General features: G+C 39.4%; 1 protein-coding gene across 1 annotated transcript in view; it reads left to right on the forward strand.

Moving 5' to 3' along the window:
- Positions 1–1357: 1357 nt before the first annotated feature.
- fat1b (FAT atypical cadherin 1b) overlaps positions 1358–20797 on the forward strand; it is a gene marked incomplete at its 5' end in the record, with an annotated part of 29048 nt that continues 9608 nt past the window's right edge. Inside the window, 15 exons of the mRNA XM_079479455.1 lie at positions 1358–4550; positions 5674–5988; positions 7219–7280; positions 7812–8126; positions 8650–8860; positions 9165–9230; positions 9439–9578; positions 10725–11000; positions 11074–11284; positions 11434–15492; positions 16282–16478; positions 16619–16772; positions 17143–17376; positions 19726–20115; positions 20206–20420. Of these exons, the coding sequence (XP_079335581.1) occupies positions 1358–4550; positions 5674–5988; positions 7219–7280; positions 7812–8126; positions 8650–8860; positions 9165–9230; positions 9439–9578; positions 10725–11000; positions 11074–11284; positions 11434–15492; positions 16282–16478; positions 16619–16772; positions 17143–17376; positions 19726–20115; positions 20206–20420 (10038 nt within the window). The remainder of the gene's footprint in view (positions 4551–5673; positions 5989–7218; positions 7281–7811; positions 8127–8649; positions 8861–9164; positions 9231–9438; positions 9579–10724; positions 11001–11073; positions 11285–11433; positions 15493–16281; positions 16479–16618; positions 16773–17142; positions 17377–19725; positions 20116–20205; positions 20421–20797) is intronic.

Genomic DNA, 20797 nt, shown 5'->3' on the forward strand with positions numbered 1-20797 from the left:
TATAGCTGCAATTTTGCTGTCATTCAGTTTTTTTGTAAATTCTTCATATACTGTGAAAATTGTATTGAGAAATTGTTGCACCTGTTTGCAATTCAATATGTTTGCATAAAGGAAAATACATCTTGTTGGGCATGCAAAATATAAGCAACAGCTACATGGTGAAGTCTTTCTGTGAAGTCGAATTATCCAATACATAACCCACCCACTCATGTGAAATCAATGCATCCTTTTTACTGTAACAACGCAAGTGCCAATACTGTTAAATCTGAGGTAATGAACTATGGGCTTTGTTTTCTGTTGTCTTTCATTGAGGAGAAAATCTGGAAGTGATTTAATAAAGAGAAACTAAACATAGCTCAACACAATTTTGAATGCAACCCAGTGCACCCTTTTTATCTATTTATCATAAACATGGCTCATATTTTCCTCACATATAATACAAAAAATACACTGCACTGATATACGTCTATACTGAATTGAAGACGTCTCCTATACTCGAAACCTCGGCGAATTGATTGTCTCTTGTTGAAAAATATATTTTCGATCTTTAACTTAATGTCCACATCTGATAACCAACAACGCAACTTGTTAGGCTGGTGACATCATGGAGCGCGCTCACTCACTTTATAAGCATGAGCGCGCGCAACACCGCTGACAGACTCTCAGAGCGAGCGTGTGTGTCTCCGGGTAATGTGGACTTTTCGGACCGCATTGTTTATGGGAAATACTTGAGAAGTGATGCGCAGGAGTGTCTGAGGTTTTGCTCGTTAAGTTCGCAAAACTGTAGGAGACGAAGATATTTCTGCTGTCATGGTGAGTGACGTCTGAAGCTTCTTATTAAGAAAAACTGCATATCTGTTTGCTTAATTGTTTATGTTTGACGTTACCTGAAGGAATATCGTAGTTATGCATCACCGATTTAGATTTTTCGGTGGTAAATCTGAACAGTAGGTTACACAAAAGTAGCCTGTTGTCACCTGCTATTAGATGTGCCCATCATTTGGTTTAACATGAAGATCGACTTGCGAATGTAAGAACAACTAGCATTTACGAGTTTATTAATTAAAAATAAACAAGACTCAAACTGAATCAAAGATGAAAGCAGAATCTCTTAAAATAAAATGTGATTTTTATTTCTTATCTAATGATTTTCATTTTTATCTGATTTTAATAATTCATTAAAAATGATTTTTTTGGAACCTTTTAGTTGAATATTACCTTCCAACCTGTTGCTCTGTTCTTTTTCAGTTGGCTTTGTAATTACCTGTTTCAGGGTAAATCCTGGGTAAATATGGGTAAATCCTGGATTAACCATCTTCTCGTGCTGTTTCTCTGGAGTTGCATATGTGCACAGCATATGGATGATGAATTTCCCTTTCAGTTCACTCATTCCATTTACAATGTAACGATATATGAAAACTCAGCGGCAAAAACCTTTGTTGAATCTCAGACTAAGATGGGCATTTTTTTGACGAATCAGTCTTGGGATATTTGGTACCTAATAGAATCCGGGGACCACGATAATTTATTCAAAGCTGAGAACTATGTTTTGGGTAATTTCTGTTTCCTGCGTATAAGGACCAGAGGAGGAAATTCTGCCACTCTTAACAGGGAAGTTAAAGACCAATATCTACTGACTATAAATGGCATTGAAAGACAAACTGGTGCTGAAACTCAAACGCAAGTAAAAGTGCAAGTTCTGGACACGAACGATCTCAGACCGCTTTTCTCACCAATGACATATCGTTTTTTTGTACTTGAAAGCTCAGCCGTCCGAACAAGTATTGGCAAAGTCTACGCCTCAGATGCTGACACAGGCACCAATGGAGAGTTTTATTTCACTCTTAAAGACCACACTGACATGTTCTCCATTCATCCTACCAACGGGGTCATAACTCTGACAGGCAAGCTGGATTACTCAAAGGTGGCACTTTATGAGATGGATGTATTGGCTGTTGACAGAGGCTTGAAGCTCTATGGGAGCAGCAGCAGTAGCACAGCGAAGCTAAAGGTGCACGTACTGCAGGCCAATGAACATGCACCTGTTATCACAGCTGTCCCCTTAACTCCACTAAACCGAATCAAAGATCCCACTTATGTGTATGTGACCGTGGAAGACTGTGATGAAGGGCAAAATGGTGAGATTGCATCTTTGAGCATCGTCGCTGGAGATCCACTCCAGCAGTTCGAGACCTCCAGGAGGAGTCCTAGAAGTAAAGAATACAAAATTAAAGCCATCAAGGATGTGGAATGGGAGGGTTATAATTTTGGGTACAACCTGACCTTGCAGGCCAAGGACAAGGGGAATCCACCAAAGTTTTCTTCGGCGGTAGTTGTGAGGGTGCGATCTCCCAACGAATACGTTGAAAATATTAAATTTGAGAATAGCATTTACAAAGTTACGATAAGTGAGTTTTCTCCACCTCACTCCTTTGTTGCGTTGGTCAGAGTTGTACCAAAACATCCTAAAATCAAATATCTGATGCAGTACAAAATACAACTGCATGAGAATCCATTTGTTATTAATCCAAATACGGGCCTCATTACCACTGCAGGTCCTATAAAAGCAGACCATGTTAGTCGATATGAATTCCAGGTTGTTACAAGTGACAGGCGAGTAACGACCAAAGTGGTGGTCAATGTAAGTGACACAAACAACAATGCCCCCAAGTTTCAACAGTCTAATTACAAAGCAAGCATCGATGAACACGTGCCCATAGGGACCAGCATCCTAACAGTGAGTGCTAGCGATGAAGATGATGGAGAAAATGGTTATGTCACCTACAGTATTGTCAATGTAAACAAACAACCTTTTGTCATGGATTCTTTCACCGGCGTCATAAGCACCTCCGAGGATTTAGATTGCGAGACGATGCTAAGTAAATTCTCTCTAAGGGTTCGAGCCTCGGACTGGGGATTCCCTTTTCGCCGTGAGGCAGAAGCTGTTGTGTCAATCACACTTATTAACCTAAATGATAATATGCCCCAATTTGAGAATATCGATTGTGATGTCACTGTGCCAAGATCTCTTGGAGTTGGTGAGCAAATAATAGCCATGTCCGCCATCGACGCCGACGATCTAGGTGTAGTGAGGTACACAATTGATACTGGTAATAACATGAATCTTTTTGAATTGGATTCCAGCTCTGGTGTGCTGACACTTAAAAAGTCATTGAGGGATAGCGAAGCAGCAAAACGGTCTTTTCACCGCCTACAAATAACTGCCAGTGATGGGGAAAAATCAAGCACCCCTCTGTTCTTAAATCTAACCATTGTGAGTGCTTTTAAACACGTCCGCTCCAAATGTTTAGACACTGGTGTACTGAAATCCATGGCAGGTTTGCTGCCTTTTAACTTTAAACCACACAGTCGGATGGAACCAAATGATGAATTTGCAGACATCCATTCTGTTAACCGCAACACTCCACGCTTTGTAGAGTCCACTCCAAGTCTAATACAAGTTAAAGAGGACCTTCTGGTAGGGAGTAGCATTGCACTCCTCAGAGCTTCAGATTCAGACTCCGGCTTCAATGGGAAATTGCTTTTTGTGATCTCGGGGGGAGATTTTGATAGTTGTTTCATGATTGAATCTGACACCGGGTGGCTCAAAGTTTACCAACCGCTTGATAGAGAAACAAACGACCACTACACGCTCAACATCACGGTTTATGACCTCGGCTTACCGCAGAAGTCTTCGTCTCACATGTTAGACATTGATGTTTTGGACGCCAATGACAACAGCCCAGAGTTTTCACAAATTGAGTATTCGGTAGACATAAGTGAAGATACTGCTGTGGGAACAGATGTCATTCAGCTGGAGGCAAATGATAAAGATTTGGGACTCAATGGAATGGTTAGATACTCATTTATGACTAAAACAGACAAATTTGCCATAAATGAAGACACAGGGATGGTAACGGTTAACAGTCTTTTAGACAGAGAAACCAACCCATCATTTATTTTAAAGGTGGCTGGGTTTGATAAAGCAATCGATGAGCCTAAACTGGTATCGACAGTGTTGTTGCATATTAATTTAGAGGATGTGAATGACAATGCCCCTACATGTATACCTCAAGAATACCACGTTAGACTGAGAGAAGATATCCCAGTGGGCACATTAGTGATCTGGCTAGAAGCTTATGATCCTGACCTTGGCACGTCCGGACAGGTGAGATACACTCTAACAGATGGTGAAGATAAAAGCTTTCAGGTGGATAAAGTGACTGGAGCCATGTACCTCTCTCAGACGCTTGATTTTGAAACAAGGCAAGTGTATAATTTGACAGTAAGGGCCAAAGACAGAGGCAAGCCAAACTCACTATCTTCATCCTGCTTCATTCAAGTGGAGGTTGTGGATGTTAATGAGAACTTTCACCGTCCCTCCTTTCCATTCTTTGTGGACCGGGGAGCTGTGATTGAAGATGCCCCGGTTGACTCACCTGTTATGAAGGTTACCGCATACGATGAAGACAGCGGTAGGAATGGAGAAGTGCGTTACTCCATACGAGACGGTTCTGGCCTTGGAGTGTTCACAATTGATGAAGAGAGTGGTGAGTTTGTTGCTTTTTTATTTTAAAAGTATTATGTATAAGAGAAGTATGAATGTAAATGCAATGTATACATCAATAACAAAATTAAATATACAAAAAAAATTATATACAAAAGCACTGTTTGTGAGGGTCTTAATGATGATAAAATTACAACAACAAATGGTTTTGGACACTTTCTAAATTTCAAAATTTGCACAACTTCAATGTTAATGTGACTCAGCTAATGTACTTTTTTACTCTGTAAGAACTTGAAGAGAGCTTACTTCATAAATATATATCAGATACTTTTCCAAGGAAAGACATTAATACAATTTTAAATCTAACCTAAGAATCTAAATATATTTTGGCAGTCACTATATAAATGATCACAAAACAACTATTGCATATAATCTCTTTCAGTATCGTAAAGGGACAGTTCACCCCCAAATTTGAATTCTGTCAACATTTACTCATTTTGTTCTGATGAACACAGAGAAAAATATTTGGAAGTAAAACTAATAAATTATGCAGATTTGGAACAACTCGGGGGCGTGTAAATGAAGACAGAATTTTCATTTTTGGGTGAACTGTGGGTGACACACAAGACATACAAAATGAAAAAAGAGGGAGAAAAGAGCAGAATGCATGATACTTTCACCCTGAAGGGACAACTTATCAAATTTGACTAGAGTTGGGGAAGTCACACTGTTACCTTTAGTTAAAAGCCCACAGCATGAAAGCAAACACTGCTGAGACACACAGGAACAAAAAGCGCTGTCTCATCTTCTCTTTCAAACACACATACTTATTCTCTCAATATTTAATATACAATGTCTGCCCTTTCACACATTTAATCTTATATGCAAATCTCTGTGTTATTAATATTCAGTTCCCAACTGGATCATATTTTTTGCTGCTTTGCTGACTATAATTCTTTTCAAAAGAACATTATTAGCATTACGTCAGTCTTCCCTTGTTCCTTTATTCTGCTTCATCCTAATCTAGACTTCAATGTTTACAATGCAAAACTCTCAGTACCATGTGACACAGTTTTATGGGTGCTGTCTCAGTCTGCTGAAAGTGCATTTGTTCTCTCCAGTGCCCAACATGTAGATCAACATGTTTCTTCTTTTGTTTGTCATAGGTATTATAAGAACACAAGAGATCCTGGACCGTGAGACCACCAGTCATTACTGGCTCACCATCTTCGCCACGGATCAGGGAATTGTGCCGCTTTCCTCATTTGTGGAAGTCTACATTGAGGTTCAAGATGTCAATGATAATGCTCCGCTGACATCAGAACCTGTTTATTTCCCTTCTTTATCTGAGAACTCCCCCAAAGATGTCTCCGTTATCCAGATCCAGGCATTTGACCCAGACACAAAATTAAGTGATAATCTCTCATTTAAAATTACCAGTGGGAATCCTCAGGGATTTTTTGCCATCAACTCACAGACAGGTAAGTTCATGCTTCGTATGGAAACATCCACATGGCAGCCCATTGCATTTGTATTTTTAAAACAGACATGACAATTTCACACACATTTAAAAAAATGTAGGTATGATAGCCTATTTTATGTGCTGTTGAAGCAATTCCTGACTTGAAAAAGGAAGGATCATAATAGTCGGTTTAAATAATTTATGAGCATTTAAACAGTGTGAAACTCTAGCGTGAATTTATATTAAACAAATGAATGTATACTAAACACACAACAAATACATTACATTGGTCTGATTTGTTCATTGTCTTTACTGTCAGGTGTGTATTGTTCGTCATTATAGTGTTTTTGTGTGTGTGTGTAGTTTGTTGTCTTCATGATTATGTTCATAGATTATATTGCTCCCATTTTACATGCTTATAGTTGCTTCACTTTAAAGCTCTTTGGACTGCACATTTCATCTTTCTTAACCTAGAAAAATTATTTGGTTTGGTTAAACATGACTGTGTTGACCAAACAGATTAGACTGATTTATGAATGTTAACATGAGCATGACACAGATTAAAGTTGGATCTTTTCTGAATTATTTCTCGTGTAAACATAATTGATATTCACATCAGATACATTCACTGAGATGCACAAGAAATGAATGCAGCTAATTCATTTGACAAGTCAATTGATTTCTCGTCTGCCAAACTGATGAACTGCCACACTCAGTCTAAACGTTGTCGGTAATAAAAGCATTTCCTCGATATAGTCAGTTGAACCAACTAAACCCATTTACAACATGGGTAACACTTTAGTATGGGGAACACATATTCACTATTACTACACAGAAATTTTACACATGACTAAACTCTTGATTTACTGCTTATTACTATGTAAGGTGGTCGTTGTAACATTTAGGTTTAGGTACAGGGTAGGATTAGGCGATATAGAATATGGTCATGTAGAATCAAGCATTAGTACGTGCCTTATAAGTTCTAACAAACTAGGCAATTTGTTAAAACAGAGAATTGTTCCATACTAAAGTGTTACCGAAACATGTACGTTATAGTCATTTTTTTAAAACACGAAGGAATCGCCCTCTTAAGGACAGTACAAAATGTAACATATACAATAGGTTAGGTTCATCTGTCAACAAATCCCTGAATGGATTTATTTTCTTACTGTATGACCAATTCTCAGGAGAACAACGTGAATATTTTTATTCTTGAATTTGTATTATAATTTTGACATTTCATGAACAGGATTGGTGACAACAACATCACGGAAACTGGACAGGGAACAGCAGGCAGAGCATGTTCTTGAAGTACGTTGCACCTGTGATGTTTCAAAGCGTCTAGTTCATCATTATCTCAGCCACTTTTTAAGACAACAGTGAGATGAAACAATGTAATATTGCTCAAATATCCATTTCATGTGTGGCATTTTCAAATAAAATATCACCATTGTGTCATACACTGTGAAAGTTTGCCAAAATACAGTACCAATCTATACTAAAACAAAGACATCTCAAAATAGATATGAAAAATAGTAAATTACTCATCAGTTATTTGTTAAATCACGTGTTATCCACGTGACTTTAGCTTTATGTCAAAGATTGTCACATCTGTTTGTTTTGTATTTCTACCCTGCTAATTTATGAGTAACATTTAAGTAAGATGATACTTAAAAGACACTATAGAAGTCTATTATAAAAGCATCTACAGTTTTTTTTCTGGATTGGGGATATTGGAATTCAATTTAATACACATTTTGCCACGCTCATTTTCCATCACGCTATGTTTACATTGTGTAGTTCAGTAGTTTCCTAAACACAGTCTGTTTTTCACTTAAACAGATCACTGTCTCAGATGATGGCCATCCATCCAAGTCCACAGTGGTTCTTGTAATAGTCAACGTATTGGATGAAAATGACAACATCCCTCAGTTCTTGGAGAAGATCTTGCAAATCAAGCTTGTAGAACGGCCAGAGGCCGTCGAACCAGAGCCAATTTATCGAGTGATTGCTTATGACAGAGATGAGAGTCCCTTTTCTGATATCTCATACACTATTGAGGAGCGTGAAGAGCATAGGAAATTCTTCATTGAGCCCAAATCTGGGTTTGTGATCTCCAAAGAAGCTTTTTCAGCCGGCGAGTATCATATCTTGACGGTATGCTCATTTCAATTCTAAAAATGGTGCTGGTTGTTTTCTTTTGCGGTCAATGATGGCTAGTACTCAGAAGCCATTCAGACTGAATAGGCGTGTCTGTTTTAGAGTTAAGAAACTTCCCCCAAAACTGTTTTAAAGGATTGTATATTTTTATATGCTTTGTCCGCCATTGACAAGATTTTCTTTATAATAAAACTTTCCTTTTTTTCCCATAATTCATGACAAGACTTGATGAGTTTGTCTATGTTTTCATACAATAGGGGGTGCTGTTACACACTCTCTGTACAGCATTTACAAATCCAAAAAACAAGCCTGTCTTCTTCATCGTTCTATCGGTCTCATTTGACAGAAGTGTTAGATAAAAACATAATTACGCACTACTGATTTAAGATTAATAAAACGTGCAGGCGTGCAACTTTATTTTATGACAGAGCCTATATTGAAATAATAATAAATGTGTAATGCCTCTGCTAGTACACTATGTTGAAAAAAGTGAGAAAACACTCACAATGCGCTCTTGCAGATTAAAGCGTCAGACAACGGACAGCCTTCGCAATCGTCCATCTGTCGGTTGCACATTGAGTGGATTCCAAAGCCTAAGCTGGCTAAACAACCGTTGGCATTTAAGGAGCTCTCGCTCTCATTCTCTGTGATGGAGAGTGATCCTGTGGCCCATATGGTGGGAGTCATCAGTATACAGCCTCTTGACTCTCCAGTATGGTTTACAATCAAAGGTAAAGCTCTAAAGCGCTAAACCTCCACCATAACTCTTAAAGGCAAATCTGTTAATATAGACAATAGCTCTGTTCCAAAACCTGTTGAGCTGACTACAACAAGCCTGATATATAAGTTATTATGTATTGATTTAATAATAAAAATGAAAAATGTCTTTTCAAGTAGATGCTTCACCTCTTTGTTCAACACTGCTTTAACCCAACCTTGTAAGCTTAACCCAACCTTATGCGCTTGTCCTTAACCAAATGTCTGTTTCCTCTGCTTGCTTCTATCTCAAACATTTTTCTTTTCTTGCTTCACAAGGAGACACACTAGCTAAAGAGATGTTTCACATTCTGCAGATGGCTTGTGACCTGAACTGTTTAGCAGGTATCTGCTGTTAAATAGAAATATCACCTCTTGTTTTTCAAGCAATAAATTCTTACAGCTTTGTCAATAGTTCCTCTCACATCTCAGGACCATGCAAAACTGTTTTCTTCGTTAAAAATGTTTGTTATGTATATGCAAATAACACCACGTATTTGTGAATGAAAACATTAATTTAATATGCTGTTGCTGTCCATATTGGTTTTAACAGGTGGAAATTCTGACGGCCGGTTTGACTCTGAGAGGGCAAGTGGCATTATCATCATTGCCAGGGCTCTGGATGCTGAACGGCTGTCAAATTACAACCTCACCGTTGAAGCAACAGATGGGACAAGATCCATCAGCACTCAGGTGTTTTGTCTTTTATAGCGCTCACCTAGAAATTGCATGCTTTTAGAATTGTATTGGTTGAATAATGGATGGAGAGATAAGTAGAATGATGCACATCTTTGACTTGACAAAGACTATCTGCATGTTTATTTTGACAGGATAATTGTTTTGTTGCTCAGATGCTTGATATTACACATCCATTCCTTCAATGCCTAAATCGCATAGATCATTTTGAAATGACAGAAAGCAGAGGTATAATCTTGTTTTTTTTCTGTGTTTCACATCCTAGCCATTTTTGAAAATTGAAAAACCATTATGAAATTATGTTAAAATTGTAAATGATTTCTTTTTCTTCCTTTCACACCTTTGTCCTCCACATGAAAAGATCAGGTTCAATTTCATAAAAATAAAAAACATCACTCGACAAGTTGGAATGTGCCATTGCACCTCCATACTCTAATACTGAGAGCTGGAGTTAAGCTCTACGCTGTCTTTTCAATGCACAGCGTTCCTTTGTCCTTTTGTCAGGGTGTGAGCATACTTATCCTTGGGCAATACCTGTGTGAATCAGCCGGGCCAGCCAACCTTATCAGGTCACAGTGCGAGACTCATCCATCAGTGTGGGCAGACCTGCAGGCAAAGAGTGATGTGTGAGAGGGAATAATGTTTTAAAGAGAGCTCTGTTTCAGCCTTTAGCTTGACTCTCTTGTTGCAGTGATCGTGCCCTCTGGGAAATTGCACATGGTACAGTTTGTCATATCATAATGGGCTTCGTACTTGTGGACAGTTTCTGGGTTTGTGTGAATGACGAATGTCCATAACTGTACACTTAGGTCAGTTAATACAAGGTATCTTTATGTTCTTGTTGCGAGCGTAAGAATGTGTAATGCTGCCTCATTATCCAAAGAAACTTTCAGTACATTCAGAGACTCTGACTCCGACCAGAGATGGGAAATACTGATCTACTGTACAGGAAAGCCTTGACAGGACTAAAAAACTTTAGAAATGAATATAAGAACATGGATAAAAAAGCACTTTCATGTGTTTCCAAAGTGTTCATCTAATCAAAATGGTTTTATCAGCATGTGTATTAAATCAATAACTCGACTGTCACTGTGGTTGATAGAGCTATTAAAAAATCATTTTATCTGTGTGCTTTTTAAACAGGTCATAATTCACGTTATTAACGTAAATGAACATCGACCTCAGTTTGGCCAAGACCAATATGAGATAACTGTTCCAGAAGAAATCCAACCTGGGATGAAGATACTGGAAATAGGTGCAACAGACGAAGACGAGAAAAATAAATTATATCACACACTGTTGAGCAGGACAGACAACTTAAGCCTAAAGAAGTTTCGTCTTGACCCCGAGACAGGATTTTTGTACACTGCTGAAAACCTGGACCGTGAAACCATGCACAAACATATCCTCACTGTTATGGTAAGGCCTCAAACACTTATTTGATAAAAAAACAATAACAGAATATAACAGTATGTATGTTGTGTTATTTCAGGTTAGGGATCAAGGCTTCCCTGTGAAAAGCAATGTTGTGAGAGTGATTATCAATATTGAGGACAATAATGACAATGCACCGTGGTTCACCAGCCCGCAGTACACAGCTCGTGTGTTGGAGACAGCTGCGATTGGTTCATATGTGTTACAAGTCACGGCTTTAGATAAAGACAAAGGGATGAATGCTGAAATATTCTACAGCATAGATTCAGGTACAAACTTGTTTGCCATTTATTGATGTACTTGAATATTGTTTATAGTTCTGCATCATGCCAAAAATTTGTGATGGCCTTTCTCTCACTTTGTTTTTTAAAATGTGCAGCAAATTGTACTTGTCAAATCCCTCTCTCTGATTTTTTAGGAAATCATGGAAACTCCTTCGTCATCGATCAGTCATCAGGCATTATAACAGTTGCAAGGGAACTTGATCATGAATACAGAGACCAGTATGTGCTGCTAATAAAAGCGTCAGATAGAGGTGAACCTCCGCTCAGTGTGCTTACATCTGTGCACATTACAGTCACCATCGCTGATAATACAAAGCCAAAGTTTCCCTTCAATCCAATATCAGCTGAGGTCAGTGAATCTGTCCCGCATGGCAGTTTTGTAACTTTAGTCTCAGCTTTCAGTCAATCCTCCGTCTATTACCAAATCACAGAAGGAAATGTGGAAGGTGCATTCAACATCAATCCAAGCTCTGCCGCTATCGTGACACGAAAAAAGCTGGACTTTGAAACCCTTCCGTCATATACCCTGATTGTACAAGGTACAGACATGGCTGGAATGTCAAGCAGTGTCACAGTAAACATTCTTCTAAAAGACGAAAACGACAACGCTCCTGTTTTCACTCAAACTGAGTTTACTGGCTATATTAGCGAATCAGCCACTGTTGGGAGTGTGGTTCTAAACTCTCAGAATGTTCCGCTAGTTGTTCTTGCAACAGATGCCGATGGGCACACAAATGCCAGACTCGTCTATGAGATTATAGAGCCATTCACTCATAACTATTTTTCAATCGATTCTGGGACCGGAGCTATCACAAGTCTCAGCAGTCTGGATTATGAACAGAGAAAAGTGTTCAACTTCAGTGTGCAGGTGCATGACACTGGTGCACCACGGTTATTTGCACAAAGCACAGCCAACGTGACGATCTTTGTCATTAATATAAACGACTGTGCTCCAAAATTCACTCAGGAATCGTATGAGATGACACTTCTCCTTCCTACCTATAAAGGTGTTAAAGTTATAACATTAAACGCTGCGGATGAGGACTCCTTGCCAGGCACCAAACTACGTTTTACACTTGTAGACGGCAACATCGGAAACAAGTTCCTCCTTGAACCAATTTCCGGTGATATTTTTGTACAAAATGCTACACGGCTGCATAGCAGATACAGGCTGATGGTCCGAGTCTCAGATGGAAGACTTGTTGGCTCGGCAACTGTGAAAATCACAATTAAAGATGACAAAGATAAACATCTGAGGTTCTCTCAGGAAATGTTTACTGCCTATGTGCAAGAAAACTCAACGGAGAGGAAAACCCTGGCAATCCTCTCGGTAGTCGGACACAGAATCAACGAGCCACTGTTTTATTCAATTCTTAACCCAAACGGCAGATTTGAAATTGGACACACATCTGGAGTGCTCTTCTCTACAGGCGTTTCATTTGATCGCGAGGAGAAGGATTTGTTTGATGTCTTTGTGGAAGTCACCAAGGAGCCAAGGTTGAATGGAAATGCTCGCGTTCTTGTGAGAGTGCATGTCGAGGATGTGAATGATAACGCTCCCATCTTTGTCGACCAGCCGTATAGCGCTGTTGTTCAGATTGGCCAAACTGTAGGTTCTGTGTTTAGGAAGGTGACCGCTGTGGACAGAGATATTGGAAGGAATGCAGAGGTTACATATTATTTGAAAGATAATGATGAACATTTTCATGTAAGCTCCTCTGGAGATATATCTCTTAGGAGACCTCTTGAACTAGATAATCTTGGAAAGTTTGTTCTCAACATCACCGCGCAAGACAGAGGTGATCCACCTCTGTCCTCAAAAGCAGAGATCTTCATTTCAGTGGTCTGCAAAGCTGTGCCTGTGTTTGAAAGGCCTTTTTATAAGGTTGAAATCCCAGAGAATGTGCAAATACATACGTCTATACTTCAGGTCGTGACCAATGAGTCTGCGGGACCTTGTGCAGTCTACACTATCTCCGGGGGAGACCCATTCCATCAATTCTCTATTAGTTTTAATTCAGGATTTATCGAAGTCATCCAACTGTTGGATTATGAGACTCATCCTGCATATCGATTGAACGTCCAAGCAACAGACTGTCTAACTGGAGCTCACTCTGATGTTTTTGTAGATATAATTTTGCAAGACATCAACGACAACACACCAAGATTTAAAGCTGCGATGTATAACATTAGCATCTCTGAATCTGTGGATATTGGAACCTCTGTGTTACAAGTGATGGCTATAGACTCTGACACAGAAAGTAATGCAGAGTTGCTTTATCAGTTGTATGAAAAAGAAGGAAACATTTCAGATCATTTCAGAATAGATGGAGAGAGTGGAGCCATTTGGACGACGGGGCTGTTGGACTACGAAACCCAATCGAAGCATGAACTAATAGTAATAGCTGTTGATCGAGGAGTGTTTCAGCTTTCTTCTGAGATCCGGGTTTTCATATATGTGACTGATCTTAATGACAACCCACCTGTGTTTTCCCAAAAGCTTTATAATGCCACCGTACACACTATTTATCAACCAGGGCAGTTTGTGATGTGTGTTAAAGCATATGATGTCGATAGCCCCGCTGTCGGTCTACTTAAATACTCTGTTTTATGTGGAAACGACAACAATGTGTTTAACATCGATGCGACGACTGGAGAAATTGTGATGGCAACCATTAGCAGACAGTCTCTTGAGTCCGTCTATAGCCTAATTGTGGCCGTGACTGATGGTGTTTTTAGAGCAACTACTGAGGCTAAAATCTATATAATGGGTGAGAATAACCACAACCCATCATTTACAGAGAATGAGTATATCATAGAGCTCAAAGAGGACTCTCCAGTTGGTACGTTGGTCTTACAAGTTGAAGCCTTTGACAAAGATGCAGGGATATATGGTCAACTGACATTCTTCATTGTAAATGATATTGCCAGGGAAAAATTTACAGTCAATGCTGATGGGCAGATTCACACACTAGAGAGCTTAGACCGAGAAAAGCTAGGAGAGAGAACGATGAACATCAGTTTAATGGCTAAAGATGGTGGTGGCAGATTAGGGTTCTGCACCATTTTTGTAATTCTATCTGACGTGAATGACATTTCACCCAAATTCATGCTTTCGGAATATAAAAGTGCTGTGCAAGGAGATGCTCTCAAAGGTACAACCGTGATCAAAATTTCTGCAGTAGATGAAGAAGAGGGACGTAATGCTGACATTACTTATATTATTGACTCGGGTATAGACCTCTTTGAAATCCACCCTTTTAGTGGTGTCATTGTCACAAAGAAAAGTCTAATTGGTCTGGAAAATAGCCTGTATTCATTCTATGTTAAAGCTAAAGATTCTGGAAGCCCACCAAAGCAATCTGTTACTCCTGTTTCAGTTAGAATACTTCCCCCTGAAACGTCAAGGCCGAAGTTTATCAAGCCATTGAGCCAGCTTGAACTTTCAGAAGATGTACCTGTCGGAACTGAGATTAATATCTTCCAAGCCAAGGATGAGCAGCCTGTTATCTATAGACTTGTCAGAGGAAGCACCCTAGAGAGTAACCGAGATGATGTCTTTACCATTGACAGTAACACAGGAAGACTAACGCTCACAAAGAAACTTGATTATGAAGCTACCAAATGGTATCAACTCTCGGTGCAGGTGCAAGACATTGAGATGAGCATGGAACTAGTCTCAACTATAGATGTGACTATCCATCTTAAAGATGTCAACGACAACATCCCACTGTTCGAATCCTTCCTCTACCAGTCTTATATTGTTGAAAATCTTCCAGGAGGGACATCTATTTTGCAACTCAAAGCCTCAGATTTGGATTCCGGACTGAACGGTCAGGTCACATATAGTCTGCATGAAAACCAGGAGAGTCCTGAAGTTCTGGACATGTTTGCTTTGGACAGTGAGACTGGCTTTATAACCACCCTTACAGAGTTAGATAGGGAAAAGAGAGACGGATTCCGGATAACAGTGGTGGCCGTAGACAGAGCCCATGGCCAGCGGTTGACAGGCACTACTGTGGTGGAAGTGACAGTTGTGGACACCAATGACAACCCACCATTATTTACTAGAGAGGTATTTAAAGGCACTGTGAGGGAAGATCAATCCATACCAGGCACAGTTGTCTCTATTCTCAGCTCGACCGATGCTGACAGTGAGGAGGTCAACAGAAGGTTCAGCTGCTTTATCACAGGTACTGTCATTGCTATACTGTACATAAAACTACTGTAGGGAGATGTATCAAATTAAAGGGACAGTTCACCCAAAAATTCTGTCATCATTTACTCACCCCCTTGTCATTTCAAAACTGTATGACTTTCATTCCTCCACAGAACACAAAAGAATATATCTTGAAGAACATTTTTAACCGAACAGTGACGACACTCATTCAAAATAATGTGTTTTTTTTGTGTCCTGCGGAAGAAAGAAAGTCAAACATATTCTTTTGTATAACTTATTTTGCATTGGCCTTTGAAACAGGACAGCTTTGTGATTTGTCTTTTAACCTTTAGGAAGTCAGAAAAGAAATGAAAGAGCTAATTACACGTGCTGAATTGCTGAATGTTATGAATAATCTATGATATGCGTATGAGAATTGTGTATTAGTCTGACACTGATTAGAGATATCCAGAGCATCACTGGCCTCAGTTTCATTACATTGGCTGATTAATATCTTGTATGACGCTAGAGATATGAATTCCCAAGCTGTTTAAAATGGCTTTAAGTGCATGATGATTGCTAATATCCATATTAAATATGCTTCCCTGTAGCTCTGTGGTTAGAGGATGGTCAAAGCTTGGCACTTGCAATGCCAAGGTCGTGAGTTCGATCCCAGGGGATTGCACATACTTAGAAACAAAAAATGTGTAGTATAATGCAATGTAAGTCGCTTTGAATAAAAGCCTCTGACAAATCTAAAATGTTAATATGCCCATATATATGACAAGGCTGAAGTAAATTTTCTCTCTTTTAATGTATTCAGCTGGAGACTCACAGGGCATGTTTGATGCGAAGTATACAGATGGTGTTTGGGCAGTTGCTGTCATGAAGACCCTGGACAGGGAGGAGAGAGATTTCTATCTTTTAAACATCACGGCCACCGATGGAACCTTTGTTACGAAGGCTGCCGTAGAGATCACTGTGCTCGATGCAAATGACAACAGCCCTGTTTGTGAGAGGGTAAAGATGCATTAGTTCTCAAAGGAAACTTGAAGCTGAACAACATACAGATTCATTAAATAACTATTTTTAGATTAAAACCTGTGACATGTCTGCGTTGTCATTCTTAATTGCAGTGTGTGATTCACTTGTGTCCACAGGATATGTATGTTAAGACTGTTCCTGAAGATGTGACCCCTGGGACACAGATTCTTCAAGTTTCAGCCACTGACGCAGATATTCAGGAAAATGCAGAAATCACTTATATGCTTAGAGGCAGTGGAGCTGAAGCATTCACAATCGATTCCAAAACAGGTACATAAACAAAGAAGTATAGTGCCATTAAATGTAAACTCGGGTTGCAAGCGATGCTCAAAGGCAAAAATGCAGATCACTTAATACAGGGTCCAAACAATAGTTTTGTTAACTGTATGACGTTCTTTCTTCTGCAGAACACAAAAGAAGATTTTTAGAAAAACTTTGGTAACCCATCAGCATTGGCCCCTATTGACTTTCCATTATATAGACACAAAACCATTTCTCAAAATATCTTCTTTTGCTTTCTACAGAAGCAAGACTCATATGCAGGTTTTATTGACATGAGGGTGAATAAATAATAACAGTATTATTCTTTATGGGTGAACTTTGCCTTTAATAATAATTAAATAATTATATTTTCCTAAAGGTGTCATAAGGACACTGGCGAACCTTGACAGGGAGACAACAGATGTGTACAACCTATCTGTGCGTGCAGTGGACGGAGGCGCTCGCTTCTGCCAGGCTGCTGTGGTTGTTACAGTGGATGATGTTAATGACAATGCCCCCAAATTCACTTCTGACCCACATCACGTGAGCCTTTTTGTGAATACACAACCTGGGACGTACGTGGCACGACCACAGGCCTTTGATGCAGATAATGGTATGAACAAGTGTTAACATGAACATGCCATGCATTATTGTTATTTAATGTTCTTTCAGGGGACTTGTGTGGGATACTATACACGTCACCTCACTTATCAATGATCTTATGAACCTGTTTGTGTTTTTTTTTGTACAATCATTAGGAAAATGGGCCTGGTTTGTTAGATTGTAACAAGATGCACAGTGGTACAGTAGCAGTAGACAGACGCCTACAGCGGTGAATCTCGATTAGAATCCGTAGATGCGTCTGTCGTTATAAGCCTGTGCCACCATTCGCTCTGTGTGGTGTTTCGTCTCTCTGATTCTCAATCCATGTGTATGTAGTGTCCCTGTCAATGAAAGAGTTCGCTAAAATGGTCCCCCCATTTGTGATTGTCATGGCTCACTGTGAATGAAACGATTATTTGTTCTCAGTGGTTCACACTAAAGCCAAATTGCTCTCCTAAGTTCACTTTCTCAGCCATTTTCTTTTCTTATTTTAGTATACATAGTGTTTTTTTAAATGTTAGTTTTTTCTTCTAAACTTTTCTGTCAGCCCCAACAGGAAAATGGTGAGATGCTAGTCTAAATTAACAGCAATTACACACACACATTCCATTCTCTATCACTTCCACATTTTTATGATCCAGGTGATCCACAAGTTTATGATTTTGTTGCTTGTGTGTCTCAAACTATTGTAGACACTAATCACTTGAATAAACAATTGCCTATGTCTTACCGTTATTGGTTAATTTCCCTTGTTCAGATTAAGATCAGCAGGAGTTTGCTGATTTGTGGGGAGATTGGGAAGTGATTTACTGGAATTCACTCTCCAGGTGTCAACACATGAATATCAGAGGCGTTAATTAGCGAGAGGCAATACACCGGACCACTGGTGACACCAGCAACTACAGTCACTCTCACTGCACTAATGAGCATATGAACAAGTATCTACTTGCATTTGTGTATAAACAGCGGATAAAGGCAACAAGAGGCAATCACATCATGTTTCCGCCAGCCTGCCTAACTGTCTTGTGGAACCCAGATGTCTTTGCAGGAACATTTTTCCTCCAGATTTCATTTTAGAATTGCCTGTTCCTGGAAAACATTATACTAGTTATAATGTAACTGTATTAAATCAAAACAGTACCTTAATATGTTCGTAGACATTTAGGAAACGTGCTACGCACAATTGTTGGTTGGTACAAAAACCAATGTTAAAGCTAGTTATTCCACTCTGAAATGTGCATTGCGTGCCAGAATGTCTGTTTTTGTTTATGTCCGTGTGACCCTCCCACTGACGATTTACCCACTAGTGTATTTCGACAGCTGAGATAGTGAGATAGTAGTTTCCACCCTTTTCTTTAAACGAGAGTGCAATATGGCCTGTAAATACGATTGCAATCTCTGAAAAACCCTTGCCAACATTTTGACTTTGGACTGCTCTACCAAGCTCAACTGCTAGGTTTCAATGCTACATACGGCTCCTTAAAGACCAAATATGTTTCCTAACTTGACATTTTAAAGGTCCAGTTTCAAAAAATTTGCAGAATATAGCTGTAAGTTTGCGGATTGCAACCAATGGCTCACTCTAGCCCTCCTTTTCGAAGCACTGCGGTGGCTGACACAGAACTAAGATGACATCACGTTTTGGTACTTTGCCAAAGAAGATCACGTATTTAACGTAACGTGCTCTGTAAAGCAGTTTGTTCATTTAGGGCTACTGTAGAAACAACATGGTGAATTCCATGTAAGGGAACCCGCACTGTATGTAGATAGAAATAGCTCATATAAGGTAATAAAAACATGCTTCATTGTGTAAGGTGTTTATAGACCTCTGAAAACATAATTATGTATATTTGATAGCATTTCTGTCAATAGATCGAAAATAAAACCGAAAAAGTAAACATTGGACCTTTAAGAAAAATGTTAATATAAAAATAAAAATGATGGCCATGTCAGTCCTGATTTAAGGAGTCCTACCCTGTTGAAAAAACTGCATATTCTGCTTAGGTATGTTTTGAAGTAAGGTAGTGGGTTTGAGCTGGGCATGTGTTCGTCATGAGCTGGTTTAAGCTGGTCATGTGCTGGTCCTAAAATTGTCTCAAGCAGCTAGCTCCACATGACCAGCTTCAACCAGCACATTCAGCCAAAGGTTCTTTGAAGAACCATCTCTTATACTTTTTAATAATTTAAAGAACCTTTTATGAAACAGAAAGGTTCTTCAGATGTTAAAGGTTCTTTATCGGACCAAACGGTTGGAACCGAAGAACCTTTTGAAGCTCCTTTTCTTTATCCACCACACATCATATTTTAACCTTAAAAACTTGATGCAGACCTGTAAAATAGTATTTTTCTTTATCTCCAGGAATGAACAGTAAAGTACATTACTCTTTTGAGGACTCCGCCGGCGGCCTGTTTTCTATTGAGGAGAGTTCAGGGATTATCAGTTTAGAAGGGACTCTGGACAGACAGAAGAAGGCCGTGTACGTGCTGAGGGTACGTGCCACAGACAGGGGCTCTCCCCATAGACTCTCCTCTCTTTCCTCTGTAGTGTTCACCACATTGAACGCTAATGACCTTCTGCCGGCGTTCGAGCGCAGGAATTACATTTCTACGGTCCCCGAGGATGTCGCGATAGGGAAAAAGCTTTTAAATGTCTATGCTGCAAGCAGAGATGGAGAAATGACATCTCATTCTACCTACTCGATCACCGGTGGCAACGAGAAAGGAGCTTTCAGCATTAACTCACAGACAGGTGACACACATGCGCTTTTTCCCTCTGACAGTTAAAACTATAACATCCGCTGTGGCGTTCAGAGACTCCTGTGAATGTTTGTGGTTGCAGGTGACATATTTGTGATGGGGCTGCTGGATTATGAGGTTTCTCCACAGCATTTCCTGACAGTGAAGGCCGTTGCCGGAGGAAAACAATCCCTTAGTGACACGGCTACTGTTACCGTCCGCCTCCTCGACGTCAATGACAACAGTCCTGAGTTCAGCCAGAACATCTACTCAGCTGCTGTCAGTGAGGATGCTGGGCCAGACAGCACTGTACTGACGGTAAAAGTTTTGCATGTGTTTGCATTAAAGCCACTTTTTATCTTTCAAATGGTCCATGGTGTGGGCAGTTATGTTTTAGCCGCATATGTTTACACTATCTTTACACTTATGCAAATATTTTTTATCTGTCAAATATAAATATTTCTTATTTTAGTTTTGTTTTATTCTTGCTAGGGCAAGCATACTATTTATTTTGCTTATATTTTTGGAATTAGGCTTGTTGAATTCCCTAACCCCATTTGTGACCCTGGACCTCAAAACCAGTCATATGTAGCACAGGGATATCTGCATGGGTCAAAATAATATTTTTGTCTTTTATGCTAAAAAGCATTAGAATATCAATAAAGATCATGTTCCATGAAGATATTTTCGTAAAT

Source organism: Barbatula barbatula, assembly GCF_947034865.1.
Source record: "Barbatula barbatula genome assembly, chromosome: 18".
Lineage (NCBI taxonomy): Eukaryota > Metazoa > Chordata > Actinopteri > Cypriniformes > Nemacheilidae > Barbatula > Barbatula barbatula.